The sequence below is a fragment of the Betta splendens genome, chromosome 5 (assembly GCF_900634795.4).
Source record: "Betta splendens chromosome 5, fBetSpl5.4, whole genome shotgun sequence".
NCBI lineage: Eukaryota > Metazoa > Chordata > Actinopteri > Anabantiformes > Osphronemidae > Betta > Betta splendens.
In genome coordinates this window covers 3,557,279-3,578,531 of record NC_040885.2, presented here as the reverse complement: position 1 = coordinate 3,578,531, position 21,253 = coordinate 3,557,279, and the positions used below count along the sequence as shown (strand labels likewise).

Here is a 21,253-nt window from a genome sequence, read left to right as displayed (position 1 = left end):
ATACAGGCAAGACGCTGTGTGTGCACACCCTGCTACGCTAGAGCTGTGACACAAAACTGGGTGACCTCTGTCAGCAACAAGGCTACAACTAAAAAGTTAATAATTTAATTTCAGACTTCATGATCCCTGCTAAGGTAAAAAATACTTGGTTAGCAGTTTGCATTTACTACAAAATTTTTACTACTAAAGAGCTGGAAATAAAACACAACCCCATTAGTCATTATTCAGTTAGGCTCCACTCTGTTTTTCCTCTTACAGTAGCTGCTCTATGAGTGTCCTCGCTAGCTATATTAATTTCTCTACAGACACACACAGCAATAAAATTTGCCAGTGTGACTAGAGGTTTTTGGTACAAAGTATTTTTCCAAGCATTACTCTAAATTTTGCAGTGTATGGTCAAAATGAAATGTTCTGGTGTGTTTTAGAAATCCAGAAATAAAAACATAGTGACTACTTGTGTACAATTAATTTTGCTGGAGAAAAAGTGAACACAGCTTCATTCTCATTTTACAACACAGTGGAAATAATGTTTTGATACCTTAAATTAAACTTACAGTATTCACACATATGTAGCTTAAAAAAATCCCCCCCAAAAAAACAACCAAAAAAACAACCATAAAAGGGATAATGCAGCTGTTCAGTTTCAAACTACCATTATAATTAATATAATTATTCTGAATTGAATAACTTTTTTTGCACCAAACCACAGATAATGTAGGACTTGCTGTTGCAATTCAGGTGCACATACAGGGGAAAATTTAGGAGTCCTTAAGGGAAAAGCAGCATAAAATATTCTAAATGTTGTATTACCTGTTATTTTCTCGTAGTGGCTCACTGCCCTTCCGCCAAAAAATCACACCCCAAGGAGACATCTTGGGCTTGCACTCAATGAGCACATCTCCTCCCACCTTCACCAGTGTCTGGCTTTTCAGTTGATTGTGAGAAAAATCGGGGGCAACAGCTGAAACAAAAGCAGCATAATAAAGCGAGTTTTTGTAAAATACTGGTACAGTAATCTCACTCCCTTCAGATTAACTGATTATTCAGATGCTATTAATTTATATCTGATCATTTGTTGATTGTTTTTCCAAATATTTTTGCATTATGCTCATAGAAAATGAAAACACACTAAGATTAAATTCTTTGCAATTAGTTAATTTATTATTCATTAATGATTAGGTTTAAATCATGTTGAGTTAAAGAGATCTGTTTAGCTTAATTTATATTCACAGTCCCAGGGTAGCGAGTGACAGGCCTGATAAGGGCAGATGGGTGAGGCTGGTAAGCAGAACAACTCTGGCATACATCAGTGTCAGACTCACACATTAATCTTATAATTAATGCTTTTTACTTGGTGACCAATTAAAGAGACTCCAGAGGTTATCCAACTATACTGAACAGAAGAAGAAAGTTGAAGCTTAAGAATATGTACAAATATACATATGCCAGCATGCTTACTGTATGCGCTTGATGAAACTTACCTATAACTCTGAGCTCTGCATTAGAGTACACCTCGCCATACTTATTCCCAGCCACACACTGGTACATTCCGGTGTCGGACAGGGTCAGTCGACTGATTGACAAAGCTCCATTGGCAACCTGTACACGTTCCTATGCATAAAGAGACACGAATTCAATATTCCTTATTCCCAGAGCTCATCTACATATGTAAAAGCAGTCAGGCAGTGGGCCAGTGAATTATGGTCTGGAAGTGACAGACGTGGCAATAAATCTAGGTTTTCATCACTAATGGAAGGAAAAGCTTGGGTGGATGGAAGCAGGCTAGCAGAAAATGACCCTAATCAATCTGCATGTTTATGAGAATGAAATAAAACCATGCCCTATTTATATCTCTGACTGCACCACAGCACCTGTTTCCCCTTCAGCACAAGGGAGAAGACTATTGTAACACCTGAAATATAGAACACTGTGAAAATTGCTTTTCTGATAGAAATGCTATATACTGTACATGCTAAGTACATGGTCATGCTGCACTTCATCCTTATCTGGACAATTGTTTTTGCCTCCCTGGCAGACTGAAAGGAAAATGTTGCTTGTCAGTGAGCCATCAAATGAAGTTTTATCATAGGACAACTGCCTGAATAAACTAAAACATCAGTAGAATCAGTGCATGAGCTGCATGTATAATCATCATCAATATATATAAATATATATTTATCTCTTTGAACTCAAGCTTTCACAAAACGTCTTTACTGCAGAGATAAATCCCTGAGCAGTTTTCATACATCTCTATGCAACCATGTCTGATTTTGCCTCACACCCTTCGTCTTTTCTCTTTCCTTCGAGGTTACTCATAATAATATTAGAGACCATTTCCATGGGGATGTCTGAGTGGGCCTGAACTCCAGTCAGCAGGGGATTAAGGTACTGTCACATGAAAAGAGAGACTGTCTTCACTGAAAGATCATAAACTAATCCACTGTTTGAGCAGGTTGTGCCTGAAATTCCATAATGCTTAGAGTACAGTATGTGCAGGGGTACATCTACCTGCCAGCAAGGGAGGCAAATGGTGGCGTGTATCAGTCGGAGCATGGAAAACTCTCCTCTTTACAGCTGTCATTAATTAGGCATGACTTCCTTTGAAATCAGCACTTTCTAATGCAGAGATGTGGAAAGACCATCTGTACACCTTATGCCACAGAAATGACTGGCAGTGGCATTTGCCAACACTGTTCATTTGTGTGATATAAAAATCAAAGTAAACAAGTAGTAGTGTTTTAGTGTTTTTTAGGCGAGTTACTAAAGGCCTTTGTGAAAGCAATGTGCTAAAAGCCATACATGATGTTCCACAATGCTACGGGAAAATTAAAACTAATGAATAAAAAGGATTTAGTAACCGGTGCCATACTGTAGTATTTAATGAACAATATCCTTTAATTTACTGTACATGTTTAATAGATAGCTTTATTATCCATCCATCCATTTTCCAAGCCGCTTATTCCCATATGTGGAGTCGCGGGGGTGCTGGAGCCTAACCCAGCTGGCTATGGGTGAGAGGCAGGGTACACCCTGGACGGGTCACCAGTCCATCACAGGGCAACACAGAGACATACAACCATTCACACACAGACTCACACCACACCGGGCAATGGAGAGAGGTCAATCAACCTAATGCACATCTTTGGAAGAGGAAGAGGAAGCCGGAGAACCCGGAGAGAACCCGCGCAAACACGGGGAGAACGTGCAAACTCCACACAGAAAGGCCACCTCCGGGAAACAAACTCAGAACCTTCTTGCTGTGAGGCGACGGTGCTACCCACCGCACCACTGAGCCCTAGTCCTAGCTTTAATATACTGTACCATATTTATATTATATTTGTTCAACTTGTGCTTTAGAACGAGACTAAGTTTTAGTCTTGTCACTTTATATAACTGGCAAAACCAGTTAGGCCAGTTTGCTCCCCTCAAGTTTGAAGACATGAAAGCTTGCAGATTTATCTGCACATCTGTGCATAAATGTGGCATATACTGTACCAAGGAGATGCACTGTCTCCACTGCTGTTCTGCATAGGTCTGAACCCCCTCAGCCAAATAATAAACAAGACTGGCTACGGATACCGACCTCGGAACGGGGCCACCATAAGTCACCTCCTCTACATGGATGACATCAAGCTGTACGCCAAGAGTGAGCGAGACATTGACTCGTTGATCCACAACACCAGGATCTACAGCTTGAACATTGGGATGTCATTCGGGCTCAAGAAATGTGGGAGGATGGTGACAAAGAGAGGCAAGGTAATCCACACAGAAGGGGCCTTACTCCTAGAAGGAACAATAACAGACATTGAGGACAGTTACAAGTACCTTGGAATACCACAGGCAAATGGCAACCTAGACAACAAGGAAAGCAGCAACAGCCAAATACCTCCAACGAGTAAGGCAAGTCCTAAGTAACCAGCTCAATGGCAAGAACATATCCTGGGCAATAAACAGCTACGCCCTGCCAGTGATCAGATACCCTGCGGGAATAATAAGTTGGCCAAAGGAAGAGATACAGACCACAGATGTTTATATATATACACACACACACACTCTATTCTCACCCTCCGCGGGTGGTCTCATCCACTTTCCAAGCTCGGGTCCTCTACCAGAGGCCAGGGAGCTTGAGGGTTCTGCGCAGTATCCTTGCTGTTCCTAGGACTGCACTTTTCTGGACTGAGATTTCGGATGTTTTTCCAGGGATCTGATTTAGCCACTCCTCCAGTTTGGGGGTCACAGCCCCTAGTGCTCCGATCACCACAGGCACCACTGTGGCCTTCACCTTCCAAGCCTTCTCCAGTTCTTCTCTGAGCCCTTGGTATTTCTCTAGTTTCTCATGTTCCTTTTTCCTGATGTTGCCATCGCTTGGTATTGCCACATCCACCACTACGGCTTTCCTCTGCTCTTTATCCACCACCACAATTTCTGGTTGGTTCGCCATTACCATTCTGTCAGTCTGGATCTGGAAGTCCCACAGGATCTTGGCTCGCTCGTTCTCTACCACCTTGGGAGGTGTTTCCCACTTTGACCTTGGGGTTTCCAGTCCATACTCCGCGCAGATGTTCCTGTATACTATGCCAGCCACTTGGTTATGGCGTTCCATGTATGCTTTGCCTGCCAGCATCTTACACCCTGCAGTTATGTGCTGGACCGTCTCTCGGGCCTCTTTGCACAGTCTACACCTTGGGTCTTGTCTGGTGTGGTAGATCTGGGCCTCTATGGCTCTGGTGCTCAGGGCCTGCTCCTGTGCAGCCAGGATGAGTGCCTCTGTGCTGTCCTTCAGCCCAGCCCTTTCAAGCCATTGGTAGGATTTGTTGAGATCAGCCACTTCAGTTATGTTCCGGTGGTACATCCCGTGCAAGGGCTTGTCCTCCCATGATGGTCCCTCTTCCAGCATCTCATCCTCTGTTCTCCACTGCCTGAGACATTCACTCAGCACGTCATCTGTCGGGGCCTTATCCTTGATGTACTTATGGATCTTGGATGTTTCATCCTGGATAGTGGCTCTCACGCTCACTAGTCCTCGGCCTCCTTCCTTGCGGCTAGCGTACAGTCTCAGTGTGCTGGATTTGGGGTGGAACCCTCCATGCATGGTGAGGAGCTTTCGTGTCTTAACATCTGTGGTCTGTATCTCTTCCTTTGGCCACCTTATTATTCCCGCAGGGTATCTGATCACTGGCAGAGCGTAGCTGTTTATTGCCCGGGATTTGTTCTTGCCATTGAGCTGGCTTCTTAGGACTTGCCTTACTCGTTGGAGGTATTTGGCTGTTGCCGCATTCCTTGTTGCCTGTTCAAGGTTGCCGTTTGTCTGTGGTATTCCAAGGTACTTGTAACTGTCCTCAATGTCTGCTATTGTTCCTTCTGGGAGTGAGACCCCTTCTGTGTGGATTACCTTGCCTCTCTTTGTCACCATCCTCCCACATTTCTCGAGCCCGAATGACATTCCGATGTCCGAGCTGTAGATCCTGGTGGTGTGGATCAGTGAGTCAATGTCTTGCTCACTCCTGGTGTACAGCTTGATGTCATCCATGTAGAGGAGGTGACTTATGGTGGCCCCATTCCCGGAGTGGGTATCCGTAGCCAGTCTTGTTTATTATTTGGCTGAGGGGTTCAGACCTATGCAGAACAGCAGTGGGGACAGTGCATCTCCTTGGTATATGCCACATTTGATGGATACTTGGGCAAGTGGCTTCCCATTGGCTTCAAGGGTGGTTCTCCACAACCTCATCGAGTTTGCAATGAAGGCCCTTAGAGTTCTGTTGATGTTGTACAGCTCCAAGCATTCAGTGATCCATGTGTGTGGCATTGAGTCATAGGCTTTCTTGTAGTCGATCCAGGCTGTGCACAGGTTGGTGTGTCGCACTCTGCAGTCTTGGGCAATTGTTCTGTCAACCAGGAGTTGGTGTTTGGCTCCTCTGGTATCCTAACCAATGCCCTTCTGTGCTTCGCTCATGTATTGACCCATGTGCCCACTTATCTTAGCCACGATGATGCCTAACATGAGCTTCCATGTTGTGGAGAGACAGGTTATTGGCCCGTAGTTGGATGGGGCTGTACCCTTTGAGGGATCCTATCAGGATCAGGATCGTTCCCCCTTCGGTTAGCCATTCAGGGTGAGTCCTATCCCTTAGCAGCTGGTTCATTTGTTCTGCCAGGCGCTCATGGATTGCAGTAAGCTTCTTTAGCCAGTAGGTGTGGATCATGTCAGGGCCAGGTGCTGTCCAGTTTTTCATACCTCATTTTCATAGACTCTTTGTTGGATGTCTGCCACTGTGATAGTCACTGGATTCTGTTCAGGGAGGTTGCTGTGATCTTCCCTCAGATCCACCAGTCACTGTGCATCGCTGTTGTGTGATGCCTCCCTCTCCCATATACCCTTCCAGTACTGTTCAGTTTCCAGCCTTGGTGGGTCTGCTCTGTTATTATTACCCTGCCATTGAGAATCAGTTAAAAAACTCCAATCAAACTCTTCAAAAATCCAGATGCTGCGGTGGCCTACCTACCTAACATCCACCATTTTCTTGCCAACAGACTGAACCATGTCCACAAATGGATAGACTCCAGTCTAACAGACTCCTCGTGGTTAGAAATTGAACAAACATTTTGTGCAAACATTAAAGCTTAAGATGTACCATTTTTAGCACCATAATCAAATACCATACTGTACTTGCTACCAGTGTATTAGCATAAGAGCATCTCTGACAGCTGATGGGATTTACTGGATCTTACTGGATCTTTGCTTACTCTTTGCCAAAACACACCTCCCTGGAACAATCCAGACATCATACAAAACAAAAAGGCAATACACTTTCCGATTTGGCATATCAAAGGGATAACACATCTGAAACATGTTTTTTACAAGAGACAAGTTTACCTCTTAGAATTAGTGTCCTGATAAATCACTATACACTCTGATCATTGGTGACTCCATAGTCCGAAACGTGAAGTTATCCAGCGGTCATAGTTAAGTGTTTGCCTGGGGCCAGAGCGGGCAACATTGATTCTTATCTTAAGCTCCTGTCTAAGGATAAGCGTAAGTACGCTAAGATCGTAATACACGCAGGAGCTAATGACGCCCGGTTATGCCAATCGGAAGTCACTAAAACTAACATTGAGTCGGTGTGTTCGTTCGCCAAAACAATGTCGGACTCCGTAGTTTTCTCTCGACCCCCCCCAATGTGACCAGCAATGACATGTATGTGGAGGTGGTGTCCTGCAAACGATGTGGGCTTTGTGGCTAATTGGAGCACTTTTTGGGTAAACCTGGGCTGATTAGAAGAGACGGCGTCCGTCCCACTTTGGACGGAGCTTCTCTGCTTTCTAGTAACATGGCCATGTTGCTTAGTCTCCCTACACTGTGACAACTCAGAGTGGAGCCCAGGACGCAGAGTCGCAGTCTTACACGCCTCTCTGCATGTTCTCTACAGCCACCACCCACTCTTAGTTTTAGTTATCGCAAAGAGACTGTGTCTGCTCCCCGACCACCTAAACTATACAAGATAACAAATCAAAGAGGAAAGACTTACCAGAATTTTATAAACATCAAAACAGTTCCTCTTACAGAACAAAGTAACAGTAAGTTAATAAAGTGTGGTTTATTAAATATCAGATCTCTCTCATTTAAATCCTTGTTGATAAATGACTTGATAAGTGACCATCACATAGATCTGTTCTGTCTCACTGAAACCTGGCTACAGCAGGATGAATATGTTACTTTAAATGAGTCTACTCCAATGAGTCACATCAACTATCATGTTCCAAGAAGTACAGGTAGAGGTGGAGGAGTAGCAACAATTTATAAATCAGATTTATTAATTAAACCTAAACATAGTTATAACTCATTTCAGAGCCTCACTCTGAGCCTTTCTCACCCAAACTCTAAAACTCAAAAGCCAGTTGTGTTTTGTATTGTTTACCGTCCTCCTGCTCCATATTGAGAGTTCTTACCTGAATTCTCTGAATTCTTATCTGACCTAGTTCTTAGCACAGATAATGTCATTGTAGTGGGCGACTTTAACATTCATGTAGATGTTGACAGTAACTGTCTCAGCACTGCTTTTAACTCCTTAATAGACACTATTGGTTTTACACAGCATGTAAATGAACCCACTCATCGTTTTAACCATACCCTCGATCTTGTCCCGACATATGGGTAGAAATTGATAATTTAATGGTTCTTCCCCAAAACCCTCTGTTATCTGACCATTTTTAATTAACTTTTGAGTTTAGCATAATTGACCTTACAATAGCTGGAAAGAAATGTTACTATAGCAGATGTTTATCTGACAACGCTGTTGCCAGATTCAAGCAGATGATTCCATCATCTTTTGCCTCAATGTCTTGTAGATACACAGAGAACAGTCACCTTAATCCTTATGAACAGGTTGACTGTCTTGTGGATGATGCTGCAGCTTCTCTACGCACAATGTTAGACACAGTGGCTCCTCTGAAGAAGAAGGCAGTGAATCAGAGGAGGTTAGCTCCGTGGTATAACTCAGAGATCTGCAGCCTAAAGCACAGGACCAGACAACTAGAAAGACAGTGGCGTTCCAACAAAATAAATGTAAACTGCATTGCATTGAAGGACAGTCTAATAAAATATAAAAAAAGCACTTTGTGCTGCTAGAAAAACATATTATTCCTCCCTAATTGAGAAAAACAAAAACAACCCCAGGTTTCTTTTCAGCACTGTAGCCAGGCTGACTAAGAGTCATAGCTGTGTTGAGTCTACTATCCCCTTAAATCTCAGCAGCAATGACTTTATGAACTACTTTACAAATAAAATTATCGCCATTAGAAAAAACATTCAGCAGCGACCTCTTCCGAATGACAGAAAGCACTGTCTACATCCATCAACTTTAAATTTACCAAATCCTCTATCTTACCTAGACAGCTTCTTCCCCATAACTCATATGGAGTTAACCTCAATAATCAACTCTTCCAAGTTGTCCACTTGTCTTTTAGATCCAATCCCAACCAGATTACTCACAGAAGTTCTACCTTTAATCAGCTCATCCATATTAAATCAAATCAACCAATCTTTACATGTAGGCTATGTACCACAGGCTTTTAAGGTGGCTGTGTTCAAACCTCTATTGAAAAAAACAACCCTGGACCCTGGAGAACTAGCCAACTATAGGCCCATTTCAAATGTATCTATTACCAAGATTCTTGAAAAAATCGTGGCTAAACAATTATCTGATCACCTGAGTGGGAATAACCTGTACGAAGATTTTCAGTCAGGATTTAGAAAACATCATAGCACAGAAACAGCTCTGGTTAGAGTCACTAATGAACTTCTATTAGCTTCGGACAATGGTCTAGTTTCTGTCCTTGTCCTGTTAGATCTTAGTGCTGCATTTGATACAATTGATCATCACATTCTATTACAGACACTAGAACATAGAATTGGGATTAAAGGAACAGCATTGGGATGGTTTAAATCCTATTTGTTGAACAGATTCCAGTTTGTTCATGTTAATGAGGAATTCTTCACATACACAAGGATTAGCTATGGAGTACCACAGGGTTCTGTGCTTGGTCCAATTTTGTTTAGCCTATACATGAGATTATTAGAAAGCATTCTATTAATTTTCATTGTTACGCTGATGATACTCAGCTGTATATGTTCTTGGAACCAAATTCTACTGTGAGGAACCTTGGTGTCATCTTGACCAGGATCTCTCTTTTACATCATATATTAAACAAATCTCCAGAACCGCCTACTTTTATCTTAGAAATATAACTAAAATCAGAAGCATCCTCTCTCAGAGCGATGCAGAGAAACTGATTCATGCATTTGTTACCTCTAGGCTGGACTACTGTAACTGCTTACTCATATGATGTCCTAACAGCTCCTTAAAAAGCCTACAGCTTATTCAAAATGCTGCAGCTAGTGTTCTGACAGGACTTAGAAAGAAAGATCACATTTCTCCTACATTAGCTTCTCTGCACTGGCTGCCTGTAAAATGTAGGATAGAATTTAAAATTTTCCTACTCACATACAAAGTACTCAATGATAAAGCTCTTTCTTATCTTAAAGACTTCATAGTTTCTTATAATGGCAGCAGAACGTTTCGTTCTCAGAGCGCTGGGCTACTTGTGGTTCCTAGAGTCTATAAATTTAAAACGGGAGGCAGAGTTTTTAGCTACCTAGCTCCTTTCCTCTGGAACCAGCTCCCTCTTCAGGTTCGAGAAGCTGACACACTCTCCACCTTTAAGATTAGGCTTAAAACCTTCCTTATTGATAGAGCTTATAGTTAGAGATGGTTCAGGTCACTGGCAATGATTGTCAGTCACAGGAACCATCTCTTAGTTAAGATGCAATAGACATAGACTGCAGGCGGACTCAATTTATACACTGAGCTCCTCTGTTTCCTTCTACCTTTTTAGTCCAATATCCTCCCATCGTTGTTCTATATTCAACTAACCTTGTCTCTTTCTCTCCAGTAGTTGTGCTTCTCTCCCGTTCTATCTCTCTCTCTCGCTCTCTCTCTCTCTTACCTACAGTTATCATTGGACTCAAAGTTTGGTGTCTGTGATGGGCAGCTGCGGATCCAACTATCCTGCCTAAATCCAGTCCTTGGTCCAACCGTCCTGCCTGTGCTCTGTTGTTTCTTGTTGTTGTTGCTGTGCCTTTCTCTCTCTTTATCCCCTCACCCCAACCGGTCGAGGCAGATGGCCGCCCACATCCAGCCTGGTTCTGCTGGAGGTTTCTTCCTCGTTAGAGGCTTCCTCTCCACTGTTGCTGTCAAATTAAATGCTTGCTGTATGTGGGATTTGTTGGGTTTAGTTGTGTGAGGTCTTAAACCTTACTTTGTGAAGTGCCTTGAGATAACTTATTTGTAATTTGGTGCTATATAAATAAAATTGAATTGAATTGAATTGAAGTGAACTTCACCACTAATCACATGTTCTGGAAAAATATTCCAGTTCCAATTTATTCCAAATGACAAAAAATACAAATTTACAACTAACATAAAATTCTTCACAGAACACATTATACAGGACAAAGGATGTTCCAAATGGGTCTCACAAACTCAAATATTAGCCCTCATTGTACAGATAACACAGCAGATAGATTCCCTATATGCATTCTGGTCTTGTTCACCTGTGCAGCAAACTGTCCAATGCCAGCAACCCCAGCACTCAGTCTTTTAGGAGATCTAAGTAGGCTTGACCTAGAGACAAACTCATCACACACACTTCTTTCTGCCCTCTGTGTTGCAAAGAAAATTATCCTCATGAACTGAAAAACAAAAAAGGATTTAAGCATTACTTAGTACTTGACCAGCTTGTTAGATTACAATACCTTAGACACATTGTCTGCTTGTTCAAATCAATAACCAAAACTATACTCCGGTTGATTCCATTTCTAGGTAGAGATGCGTGGAGCTCGGGTGCTCGGTGGGATGGGTAGAAGAGCTAGTCTGGAACCTGGCTCTGCGGACCTCGGTGCCTTGCTTCACAACTACGTCTCTCCACACTCATTACCCCGGGAGGTGCTGTGGTCCCTGTCTGGGGTCACATGACCTACCCTCCTTGAATGAGATCAAGCGAATGGTGTGGATGTGAGAATGTGACCGAGTGTGCATGGGTTCACGTATGATTGACTAGTTCTTCGTGACAGAGTTTTTGGTAGTGTGTATTGATGTACGTGTGTGTCTGTGTCTGTGTGAGTGTATATGCGTGTGGTGCGGCTGGAGTGTGGGCGGGCCTCGTGTGGTGCCAGGGGATATGGTCATGCCGATGGGGTAGACCCCGCTCCGCTCGCCTCGTGTGGGGGTGGTGGGCCCCCACTCTGGGCACAGGGGCATCTTCTGGTGGGCTCCCTACCCTACTCACTGGTCGGCTCCATTCTCTCGGACCTTCTCACTGGGGAGAGTGTTTGCCCCTGGTTCTCATGGGGCGGTCAGCGTTGACCCGCGGTGGTCCACTCTGACCTCGGGTGCTGTCTCTGTGGCTGCTGCGTTTCTGCCTGGGGGGTTCTGTGTGGGCGGCTTGGGTCACAACACCTGCCCTCGTGGAACTGAAGGTGTTTGGGCTCTGGGTTTCTTCCCTCCACTCGTTGGCTGGGTGTAGTGGCCGAGCTCCTCCCATCACCCTGGCTTTCACAAGTGCCATTGTTCATGCACCAAAGTCTGCCTCACCCTTTGGGTGAACAATTTTAAACTACAGCTTTATTCACCTTGTAGTGGGACACTCAACACCTGAGCTGATAAACAGGCTTTCTAAACCCAACTGTAAGTATTACTGATACGTATTACTATCAATATCAATGATGTGTAAATATGGAAGTTGTGATGGTGTATGTCATGGCTATTATTAAGTATTATGAGATATGTGCACATACCTTAACACTGTTATTGCTTTTAGTAGTAATCTCAAGGTAAACCACAGTACAGCAGTTGTTTAGATATAAATGTGTCAGCCTAAGGTACATCCCTACTTATTTATTTTGCACCGATTGTTTGCTTAACTGATTTGCTTGATTTTAGCAGCTGGTTGTACCCCCACTCCCCCCCAAAGCAAAAACTCAACCTGTCCACCGACATTGAGATGCGCAGTATCCTTGCTGTTCCTAGGACTGCACTTTTCTGGACTGAGATGTCGTATGTTTTTCCAGGGATCTGTTGTAGCCACTCCTCCAGTTTGGGGGTCACTGCCCCTAGTGCTCCAATCACCACAGGCACCAATGTGGCCTTCACCTTCCAAGCCTTCTCCAGTTCTTCTCTGAGCCCTTTGTATTTCTCTAGTTTCTCATGTTCCTTTTTCCTGATGTTGCCATCGCTTGGTATTGCCACATCCACCACTACGGCTTTCCTCTGCTCTTTGTCCACCACCACAATGTCTGGTTGGTTCGCCATTACCATTCTGTCTGTCTGTATCTGGAAGTCCCATAGGATCTTGGCTTGCTCGTTCTCTACCACCTTGGGAGGTGTTTCCCACTGTGACCTTGGGGTTTCCAGTCTATACTCCGCACAGATGTTCCTGTATACTATGCCAGCCACTTGGTTGTGGCATTCCATGTATTCTTTCCCTGCCAGCATCTTACACCCTGCAGTTATGTGCTGGATCGTCTCAGGGGCCTCTTTGCACAGTCTACACCTTGGGTCTTGTCTGGTGTGGTGGATCTCGGCCTCTATGGCTCTGGTGCTCAGGGCCTGCTCCTGTGCAGCCAGGATGAGTGCCTCTGTGCTGTCCTTCATCCCAGCCCTTTTAAGCCATTGGTAGGATCTGTTGAGATCAGCCACTTCAGTTATGTTCCGGTGGAACATCCCGTGTAAGGGCTTGTCCTCCCATGATGGTCCCTCTTTCAGCATCTCATCCTCTGTGCTCCACTGCCTGAGACATTCACTCAGCACGTCATCTGTCGGGGCCTTATCCTTGATGTACTTATGGATCTTGGATGTTTCATCCCGGATAGTGGCTCTCACGCTCACTAGTCCTCGGTCTCCTTCCTTGCGGCTAGCGTATAGTCTCAGGGTGCTGCATTTGGGGTGGAACCCTCCATGCATGGTGAGGAGCTTTCGTGTCTTACCATCTGTGGTCTGTATCTCTTCCTTTGGCCACCTTATTATTCCTGCAGGGTATCTGATCACTGGCAGGGCGTAGCTGTTTATTGCCCGGGATTTGTGCCTGCCATTGAGCTGGCTTCTTAGGACTTGCCTTACTCGTTGGAGGTATTTGGCTGTTGCCGCATTCCTTGTTGCCTGTTCAAGGTTGCCGATTGCCTGTGGTATTCCAAGGTACTTGTAACTGTCCTCAATGTCTGCTATTGTTCCTTCTGGGAGTGAGACCCCTTCTGTGTGGATTACCTTGCCTCTCTTTGTCACCATCCTCCCACATTTCTCGAGCCCGAATGACATTCCGATGTCCGAGCTGTAGATCCTGGTGGTGTGGATCAGTGAGTCAATGTCTTGCTCACTCCTGGCGTACAGCTTGATGTCATCCATGTAGAGGAGGTGACTTATGGTGGCCCCGTTCCCGGAGTGGGTATCCGTAGCCAGTCTTGTTTATTATTTGGCTGAGGGGTTCAGACCTATGCAGAACAGCAGTGGGGACAGTGCATCTCCTTGGTATATGCCACATTTGATGGATACTTGGGCAAGTGGCTTCCCATTGGCTTCAAGGGTGGTTCTCCACAACCTCATCGAGTTTGCAATGAAGGCCCTTAGAGTTCTGTTGATGTTGTACAGCTCCAAGCATTCAGTGATCCATGTGTGTGGCATTGAGTCATAGGCTTTCTTGTAGTCGATCCAGGCTGTGCACAGGTTGGTGTGTCGCACTCTGCAGTCTTGGGCAATTGTTCTGTCAACCAGGAGTTGGTGTTTGGCTCCTCTGGTATCCTTACCAATGCCCTTCTGTGCTTCGCTCATGTATTGACCCATGTGCCCACTTATCTTAGCCACGATGATGCCTAACATGAGCTTCCATGTTGTGGAGAGACAGGTTATTGGCCCGTAGTTGGATGGGGCTGTACCCTTTGAGGGATCCTATCAGGATCAGGATCGTTCCCCCTTCGGTTAGCCATTCAGGGTGAGTCCTATCCCTTAGCAGCTGGTTCATTTGTTCTGCCAGGCGCTCATGGATTGCAGTAAGCTTCTTTAGCCAGTAGGTGTGGATCATGTCAGGGCCAGGTGCTGTCCAGTTTTTCATACCTCATTTTCATAGACTCTTTGTTGGATGTCTGCCACTGTGATAGTCACTGGATTCTGTTCAGGGAGGTTGCTGTGATCTTCCCTCAGATCCACCAGTCACTGTGCATCGCTGTTGTGTGATGCCTCCCTCTCCCATATACCCTTCCAGTACTGTTCAGTTTCCAGCCTTGGTGGGTCTGCTCTGTTATTATTACCCTGCCATTGAGAGTACACTTTCGCAGGTTGTGTTGCGAACAGCCGGTTGATTCGTCTAGCTTCGTTGTCTCTGGTGTATCTCTTTAGGCGGCTGGCCAAGAAGCAAGGTAATCCACACAGAAGGGGTCTCACTCCCAGAAGGAACAATAGCAGACATTGAGGACAGTTACAAGTACCTTGGAATACCACAAGCGAATGGCAACCTTGAACAGGCAACAAGGAATGCGGCAAAAGCCAAATACCTCCAACGAGTAAGGCAAGTTCTAAGAAGCCAGCTCAATGGCAAGAACAAATCCCAGGCAATAAACAGCTACGCCCTGCCAGTGATCAGATACCCTGCGGGAATAATAAGGTGGCCAAAGGAAGAGATACAGACCACAGATGTTAAGACACAAAAGCTCCTCACCATGCATGGAGGGTTCCACCCCAAATCCAGCACCCTGAGACTGTACGCTAGCCGCAAGGAAGGAGGCCGAGGACTAGTGAGCGTGAGAGCCACTATCTGGGATGAAACATCCAAGATCCATAAGTACATCAAGGATAAGGCCCCGACAGATGACGTGCTGAGTGAATGTCTCAGACAGTGGAGAACAGAGGATGAGATGCTGGAAGAGGGATCATCATGGGAGGACAAGCCCTTACACGGGATGTACCACCGGAACATAACTGAAGTGGCTGATCTCAACAAATCCTACCAATGGCTTGAAAGGGCTGGGCTGAAGGACAGCACAGAGGCACTCATCCTGGCCGCACAGGAGCAGGTCCTGAGCACCAGAGCCATAGAGGCCCAGATCTACCACACCAGACAAGACCCAAGGTGTAGACTGTGCAAAGAGGCCCCTGAGACGGTCCAGCACATAACTGCAGGGTGTAAGATGCTGGCAGGGAAAGCATACATGGAACGCCATAACCAACTGGCTGGCATAGTATACAGGAACATCTGCGCTGAGTATGGACTGGAAACCCCAAGGTCAAAGTGGGAAACACCTCCCAAGGTGGTAGAGAATGAGCGAGCCAAGATCCTGTGGGACTTCCAGATACAGACAGACAGAATGGTAATGGCGAACCAACCAGACATTGTGGTGGTGGACAAAGAACAGAGGAAAGCCGTAGTGGTGGATGTGGCAATACCAAGCGATGGCAACATCAGGAAAAAGGAACATGAGAAACTAGAGAAATACCAAGGGCTCAGAGAAGAACTGAAGAAGGCTTGGAAGGTGAAGGCCACAGTGGTGCCTGTGGTGATTGGAGCACTGGGGGCAGTGACCCCCAAATTGGAGGAATGGCTATAACAGATCCCTGGAATAACATCCGACATCTCAGTCCAGAAAAGTGCAGTCCTAGGAGCAGCAAGGATACTGCGCAGAACCCTCAAGCTTCCTGGCCTCTGGTACAGGACCCGAGCTTGGAAAGTGGATGAGACCACCCGCGTGGGGTGAGAAGGGAGTTTTTTTTTTTTTTTTTTTTTTTTACTGTATATAGCCTAATACATAGCCTAATACATGCTGCTCGTTGAACTGCTGGACAGAACAAAAATAAATAAATAAAAAATAAAAGGCATGTGCTTTACACATCTCACCACAGTAGGCTCCAAGTTCTCGCCGTTCTTCATCCACCTGTACGAAGGCTTTGGCTTCCCTGTGGCTTTGCACTCCCAAACCAATGAGTCATCGATGAGTTTTTGGACATCTTGAGGTTTTTCAATAATATGTGGAGGGGCTGAAACAACGGAAATGTGAGTTATTTACTGTAGAAATATTTAAAGTTGAAGAAATATTACTGTAAAATGTTATGGATATAAAGAAATCAATAAATTATTTCATCAAGTCGCTACAGAGATATAGTATATTTGGATCTGCTGTACTTTTATCAGAACTGCATTCATCTACAACCACGTACTAATTTCTGCTTTGCTTCATAGGAAGTAATGGCTTGTGCTTTGCAAATATATGTTTTATTTCTTTTAAACAAAGGACTTTCTAAAGTTTCTAAAGTTTATTAGTAAACAAATACTCCTTTCTCTTGATCAAAGCCATCACACACTCAGGTATTGACCATCCTTTATCCTTTTATTCATTTACTCACTCATTGCTGATTCTCATATGTCTATTAATTGCCATTAACATTATCTGTCATATAAAGTTTTAAAACACACACACACACACACACACACACACACACACACACACACACACACACACACACACACACACACACACACACACACACTGATCATTTTATGCTTATTGTTTGCTCATTTATTGTTTTGTTATATGAATATTTTCATATGATTTCATTCCATCATATCCAGTAGTATTAGATAAATAAAAGGTTAAAAGGAATCTGATTTTGTGTGCATTGTTCTTCAGACTTAGACAGAGGTCGCTGAACTGTGATCATGACATAAGAGACTGATTTGGTTTTATCAAGGAGAAATTGTTTTTGTTAACAATCATAATCATTAAACTCATTCATTTGGAATTTAGTGTTGTAGTAGATTAATTAAAGCGTGGTCTCGCTATGGCAGACCTGCTGTCCCTATTTTAAGGAATATTAATGCTTGGTACTAATATTAAATTATCAATTTTAATCTGCTACATGTGTCTTGCTGTTTTGTTATCTTGATTTGATTTTGCACCTGTTCTGTTATTATTTAAGTGTGCCCTCCTCGTGTTCTGCCTTTATTTCCTTCAGTTATGCCATCCTGTTCCTGTGCGTTTACCCTGTCGCTGTCTCGCCTGTATAGCCATGTCCTGTTGTTTAGTTTATGTGTCTGTCTCTTTAGTTTAGTTGTAGCTTAATTTATATCCCTGGTTATTGACGTTTTTTCCTGCTTTGCAGTAACCTTGAGTTAAGCGTTTAATACTATGTTTGTATTCTTGTTTTGCCTTTGTACGTTTTTTTAATTTTAGTTAATTTATCATTTACATTTACTTTTAATAATTATATTTATTCAAAGTCTGGGGTCATTGTATTTAGGTCCTCTTATTGGTTAGTTTGGTTCCTACAGTAGTTCTAGGGAGCCTAGTAAGATTTTAATAGTTTCCTTGCAAAGGGAAATGGTCTTGCTGGCTTTACTGTAGGTAGATAGGTAGAGTTTTGTGGTGTTAGGAGTGCTTTGTCCTATTTAACAGCTGCAGCAGCCATTCCCTCACTGCTCGTGGTAAGCTTTTGATTCGAGGGAGTGCGCCTGTCTGCAGCATTGTAGCAGTGGTGCTAAAAGATAATTTTCAAGAATCCAACATTTATCACAGATGATTCAGAAAAATATTGTATTTGAAAATCAGAAGAACTTCCCAGTTCTATAACAAAATTGTTTACAGCTGTTCTTGGATGTGTCAGGCATAACAGGGTTAACCTGACCAGAAGCTGCTGCAACATAAAAGGGTGAACTGAAAGCTTTAAAAGTGACAAACATTCTTTTACTTATCCTGCTGCACAAACAATGTGTAGACATAAATTGTAAATGTGTCTTTAGTCCTCTGTCAGAGCCTGTCTGAACTGAATGCACCAGCTTTGCCTCAACATCAGGATCTCTTAGTCCATCTACTACCCACTCAACATATCGACTCTTGGTCAACTTGTGAAAGCAGGCAGCCCATCTTTGCCCGTGCCAAACCAGCTAAACATATGCAATCATGTGGTACTAAAGTGGCTAAAGCACAAGAAAGATGGGAATATATTCTCATCAAAGAAATCACCTTGACATAACGCAGTGGTAAGTCAGCAGAAGAAAAACAAATAAGAAGAACACAGAAAACTAACCTGTTACAGGTTTGCATTTACACTAAATTATCAACTAGTAGGCAAATGTCTACTTGTTTTATAAGTGTTTCTTCCAGCAACAGAAGTTTAACAAGATCACCCCTCTTTATATAACACATGGGAGGGCTGTTTATCCTAATGCACCCAAACTACATTTGAGGTACAAATGCAGTCATGTTAACAATGACAAAAAAGGGTTTTAACTATGACCATAGCACTTGCACCAAGTAATACCTTCAGTCCTTGTTGTGTAACACAAATCCAAGCTCACTTTCTATTGTACTGTAGCCTGTGTGGATATACTAGATACCCTTATCCAAACATTTTTTAAAAGGAGTTCAGAATAATTTGCTCACCTGGTTGCAAACAGCAGGCGAGAGAAGGAGAGATAGGGGCAAGCTGACAAAACATATCACAAATAAAAGAAAAACCAGAGGCTCAAAGGAACAAATCACTGCTCAGAACTGCTAGGCTAAAGGTTATAAGAGCTTTCAGATTTTATGTGTTTCTTCTATATCTTGTCTTTATGTATTTCTATAATATGATACTTTGACATGTCCTGTTATTGATAGATACGGCACAAATTAATTTGCCATACTCAAACAAATTCAACTCATAAACCTGATGACTTTAACCTTTATTATATGTGCAGTTATATACAGTAAGCAATATTCTGTATCCTGTATTGTTGTTGGAAAAAACAAGCAAGTCCATGGTGCTTAGAGAGGAAGCAGAACAGTTACTTGTCTGAAATATACTAACACTATTGTCATTGATCCACATGCTGCTGAGCAGATTATATTCTATTATATTCTAAGGGCCTATGTATAGTACATTGAACAGCTTTGATCTCCCGTCAAGCTGGTTGTCAGTCATGATGGCATCTGGTGGAACCCAAAACAAGGTTCACCAACAAGGTCATCACCAAGGGATCAGCCTCTCCTCCATCACTCCTTTAATCTGGATCAAAATATTAAAGGCATCAGGGATTGACAGCCTTTAATCATTGTGATGTGCTGTTAAAATGAGCTGCATGAGTCTTTTTGGTGCTGTTCATTGCTGGCTGTTCTATAAAACCACTTGTGTCTGCCTTCTGCTTTCTCTCAAGTCTGACAGATGGGCTGATGATGGTCAAATCACATACCATAGAAAGAGAGCTTTCCTTTTACTGTGTTCATTCCCCTGGAGTTCTCGGCCACACACTCGTACATGCCGGCATCCTCCTGCTGAAAATATGGTATTTCTAGGACAACACTGGCTTTCCTCATGTCCACTTTCCTGGGGAAAGGTACACCATCGACTCTTCTCCAGCTTATAGATGGCACTGGGCTGTAAGAAAGCAGACGTTTATCACTTTCCAACTAAAGAATATAGAGGCTACAGAGTATTTCCAAGAACATTTAGTAGGTTATATGTACTTTTTGAACATAAAACTAACTGAAAATATTCAATGACATTTAAGAGAAAAATACACAATAAAACATATTTTAATTTCTTATTTTAAGGCTTACTTTCCCAGAGCGAAGCACTCCAGTTTGACAGTGGATCCTTTGGCAATATGAACAATCTCTGGGAACTGAACTTCAATTTTTGGCTCATATTCACCCATCATGCCTGAAAGAAATACAAACAAGCATTAGTAAGATGTTTTTTTAATTCAAGTTGAGCAACACAGGTGAGAAAGAAAAGTTGTGGCTTCTTCTTCTTGCTGCACAGTTCCTCAAAATATTTTGTTCAAGGGCACTCCCTCCCTGGCTCCATAAGATGAAATACATTTCAACTTTGCACACTCTGCTCTCAGCAGTCCAATACAATGCTATCCTGCTGAAAAGACAACAAAGCTAAAAACAACTCTCTAGTGGACAAGCGGTGCGAATGAAAAAAAAAAAAATTAAGTAGATGTTTGAGCTTTTACTTCCAGATGAATTCGTTCTTGCTGTAATGCTAACAGCTGTGAATTATAAAACAGGACCGTAAAATTCTCCTAAGCAGTGCTACTGTGTCTACAAACAACTCCTTTAGTCTGTGAAACCGCTACACTGCCATGCAGGCTAAAAATCTCTCCACAGAGAAGAAGATGGAAATGTGAGCTATTTGGCCTGGAGCCGCTGGAGACACTGATGTTAATTATATCAATGAGTTAATGATTGTACTTTCATTTCTCCTATCTTACATTTCTTCTTTAGAGCTATAGTGCACAAATAGCTCTAGGGATTGGAAGAAACAGGCCAATTTCATCTTTTTTGATTTGGTGAGGCATGTGTTATTGGGATGTCTTCCCAAGTGACGGTGAAAGCTAATTCAGATCCTTATTGCAACCATCTCATACTTGAATGTAACCACAGTGCTATCAGCTACGTTATAGCAGATTGGTAGAAGTGGGCAAGTAATTGCCTCATACCATAACCTTTTGCATCAGTAAAAAATATTTAATGGTAGGAATCTATTCTGTAGGAGCATAAGAAACCCCAACAGATTTGTTTTATGTGTGTAAGTGTCTGTTTTTACAAAATACATAATTTTTTCTGTATTCAAATTATATTTATGGTCTTTTATTTAAAATGCTATATGTTTTTTACATACCAACAGTTCTACAGTTGATTATAAAGGAATAATTGAATAAATTTGAAAGA

The 21,253-nt window shown here is 43.1% G+C and overlaps 2 protein-coding genes across 10 annotated transcripts in view; one reads left to right on the top strand and one right to left on the bottom strand.

Annotated features, from left to right (window-relative positions):
• LOC129604081 (protein NYNRIN-like) overlaps positions 1-21,253 on the top strand; it is a 448,396-nt gene that overhangs the window by 30,053 nt on the left and 397,090 nt on the right. The gene's annotated exons all lie outside the window — the stretch shown is intronic.
• Positions 1-21,253, bottom strand: part of LOC114856382 (contactin-4-like) — a 193,867-nt gene that overhangs the window by 54,875 nt on the left and 117,739 nt on the right. For all 7 annotated transcript variants that reach the window (XM_029152285.3, XM_029152288.3, XM_029152289.3 and 4 more), the window contains 5 exons: positions 20,132-20,234; positions 19,765-19,949; positions 16,435-16,574; positions 1,482-1,611; positions 811-961 (listed from right to left, as the gene is read on the bottom strand). In XM_029152285.3, the coding sequence (XP_029008118.1) occupies positions 811-961; positions 1,482-1,611; positions 16,435-16,574; positions 19,765-19,949; positions 20,132-20,234 (709 nt within the window). The remainder of the gene's footprint in view (positions 1-810; positions 962-1,481; positions 1,612-16,434; positions 16,575-19,764; positions 19,950-20,131; positions 20,235-21,253) is intronic.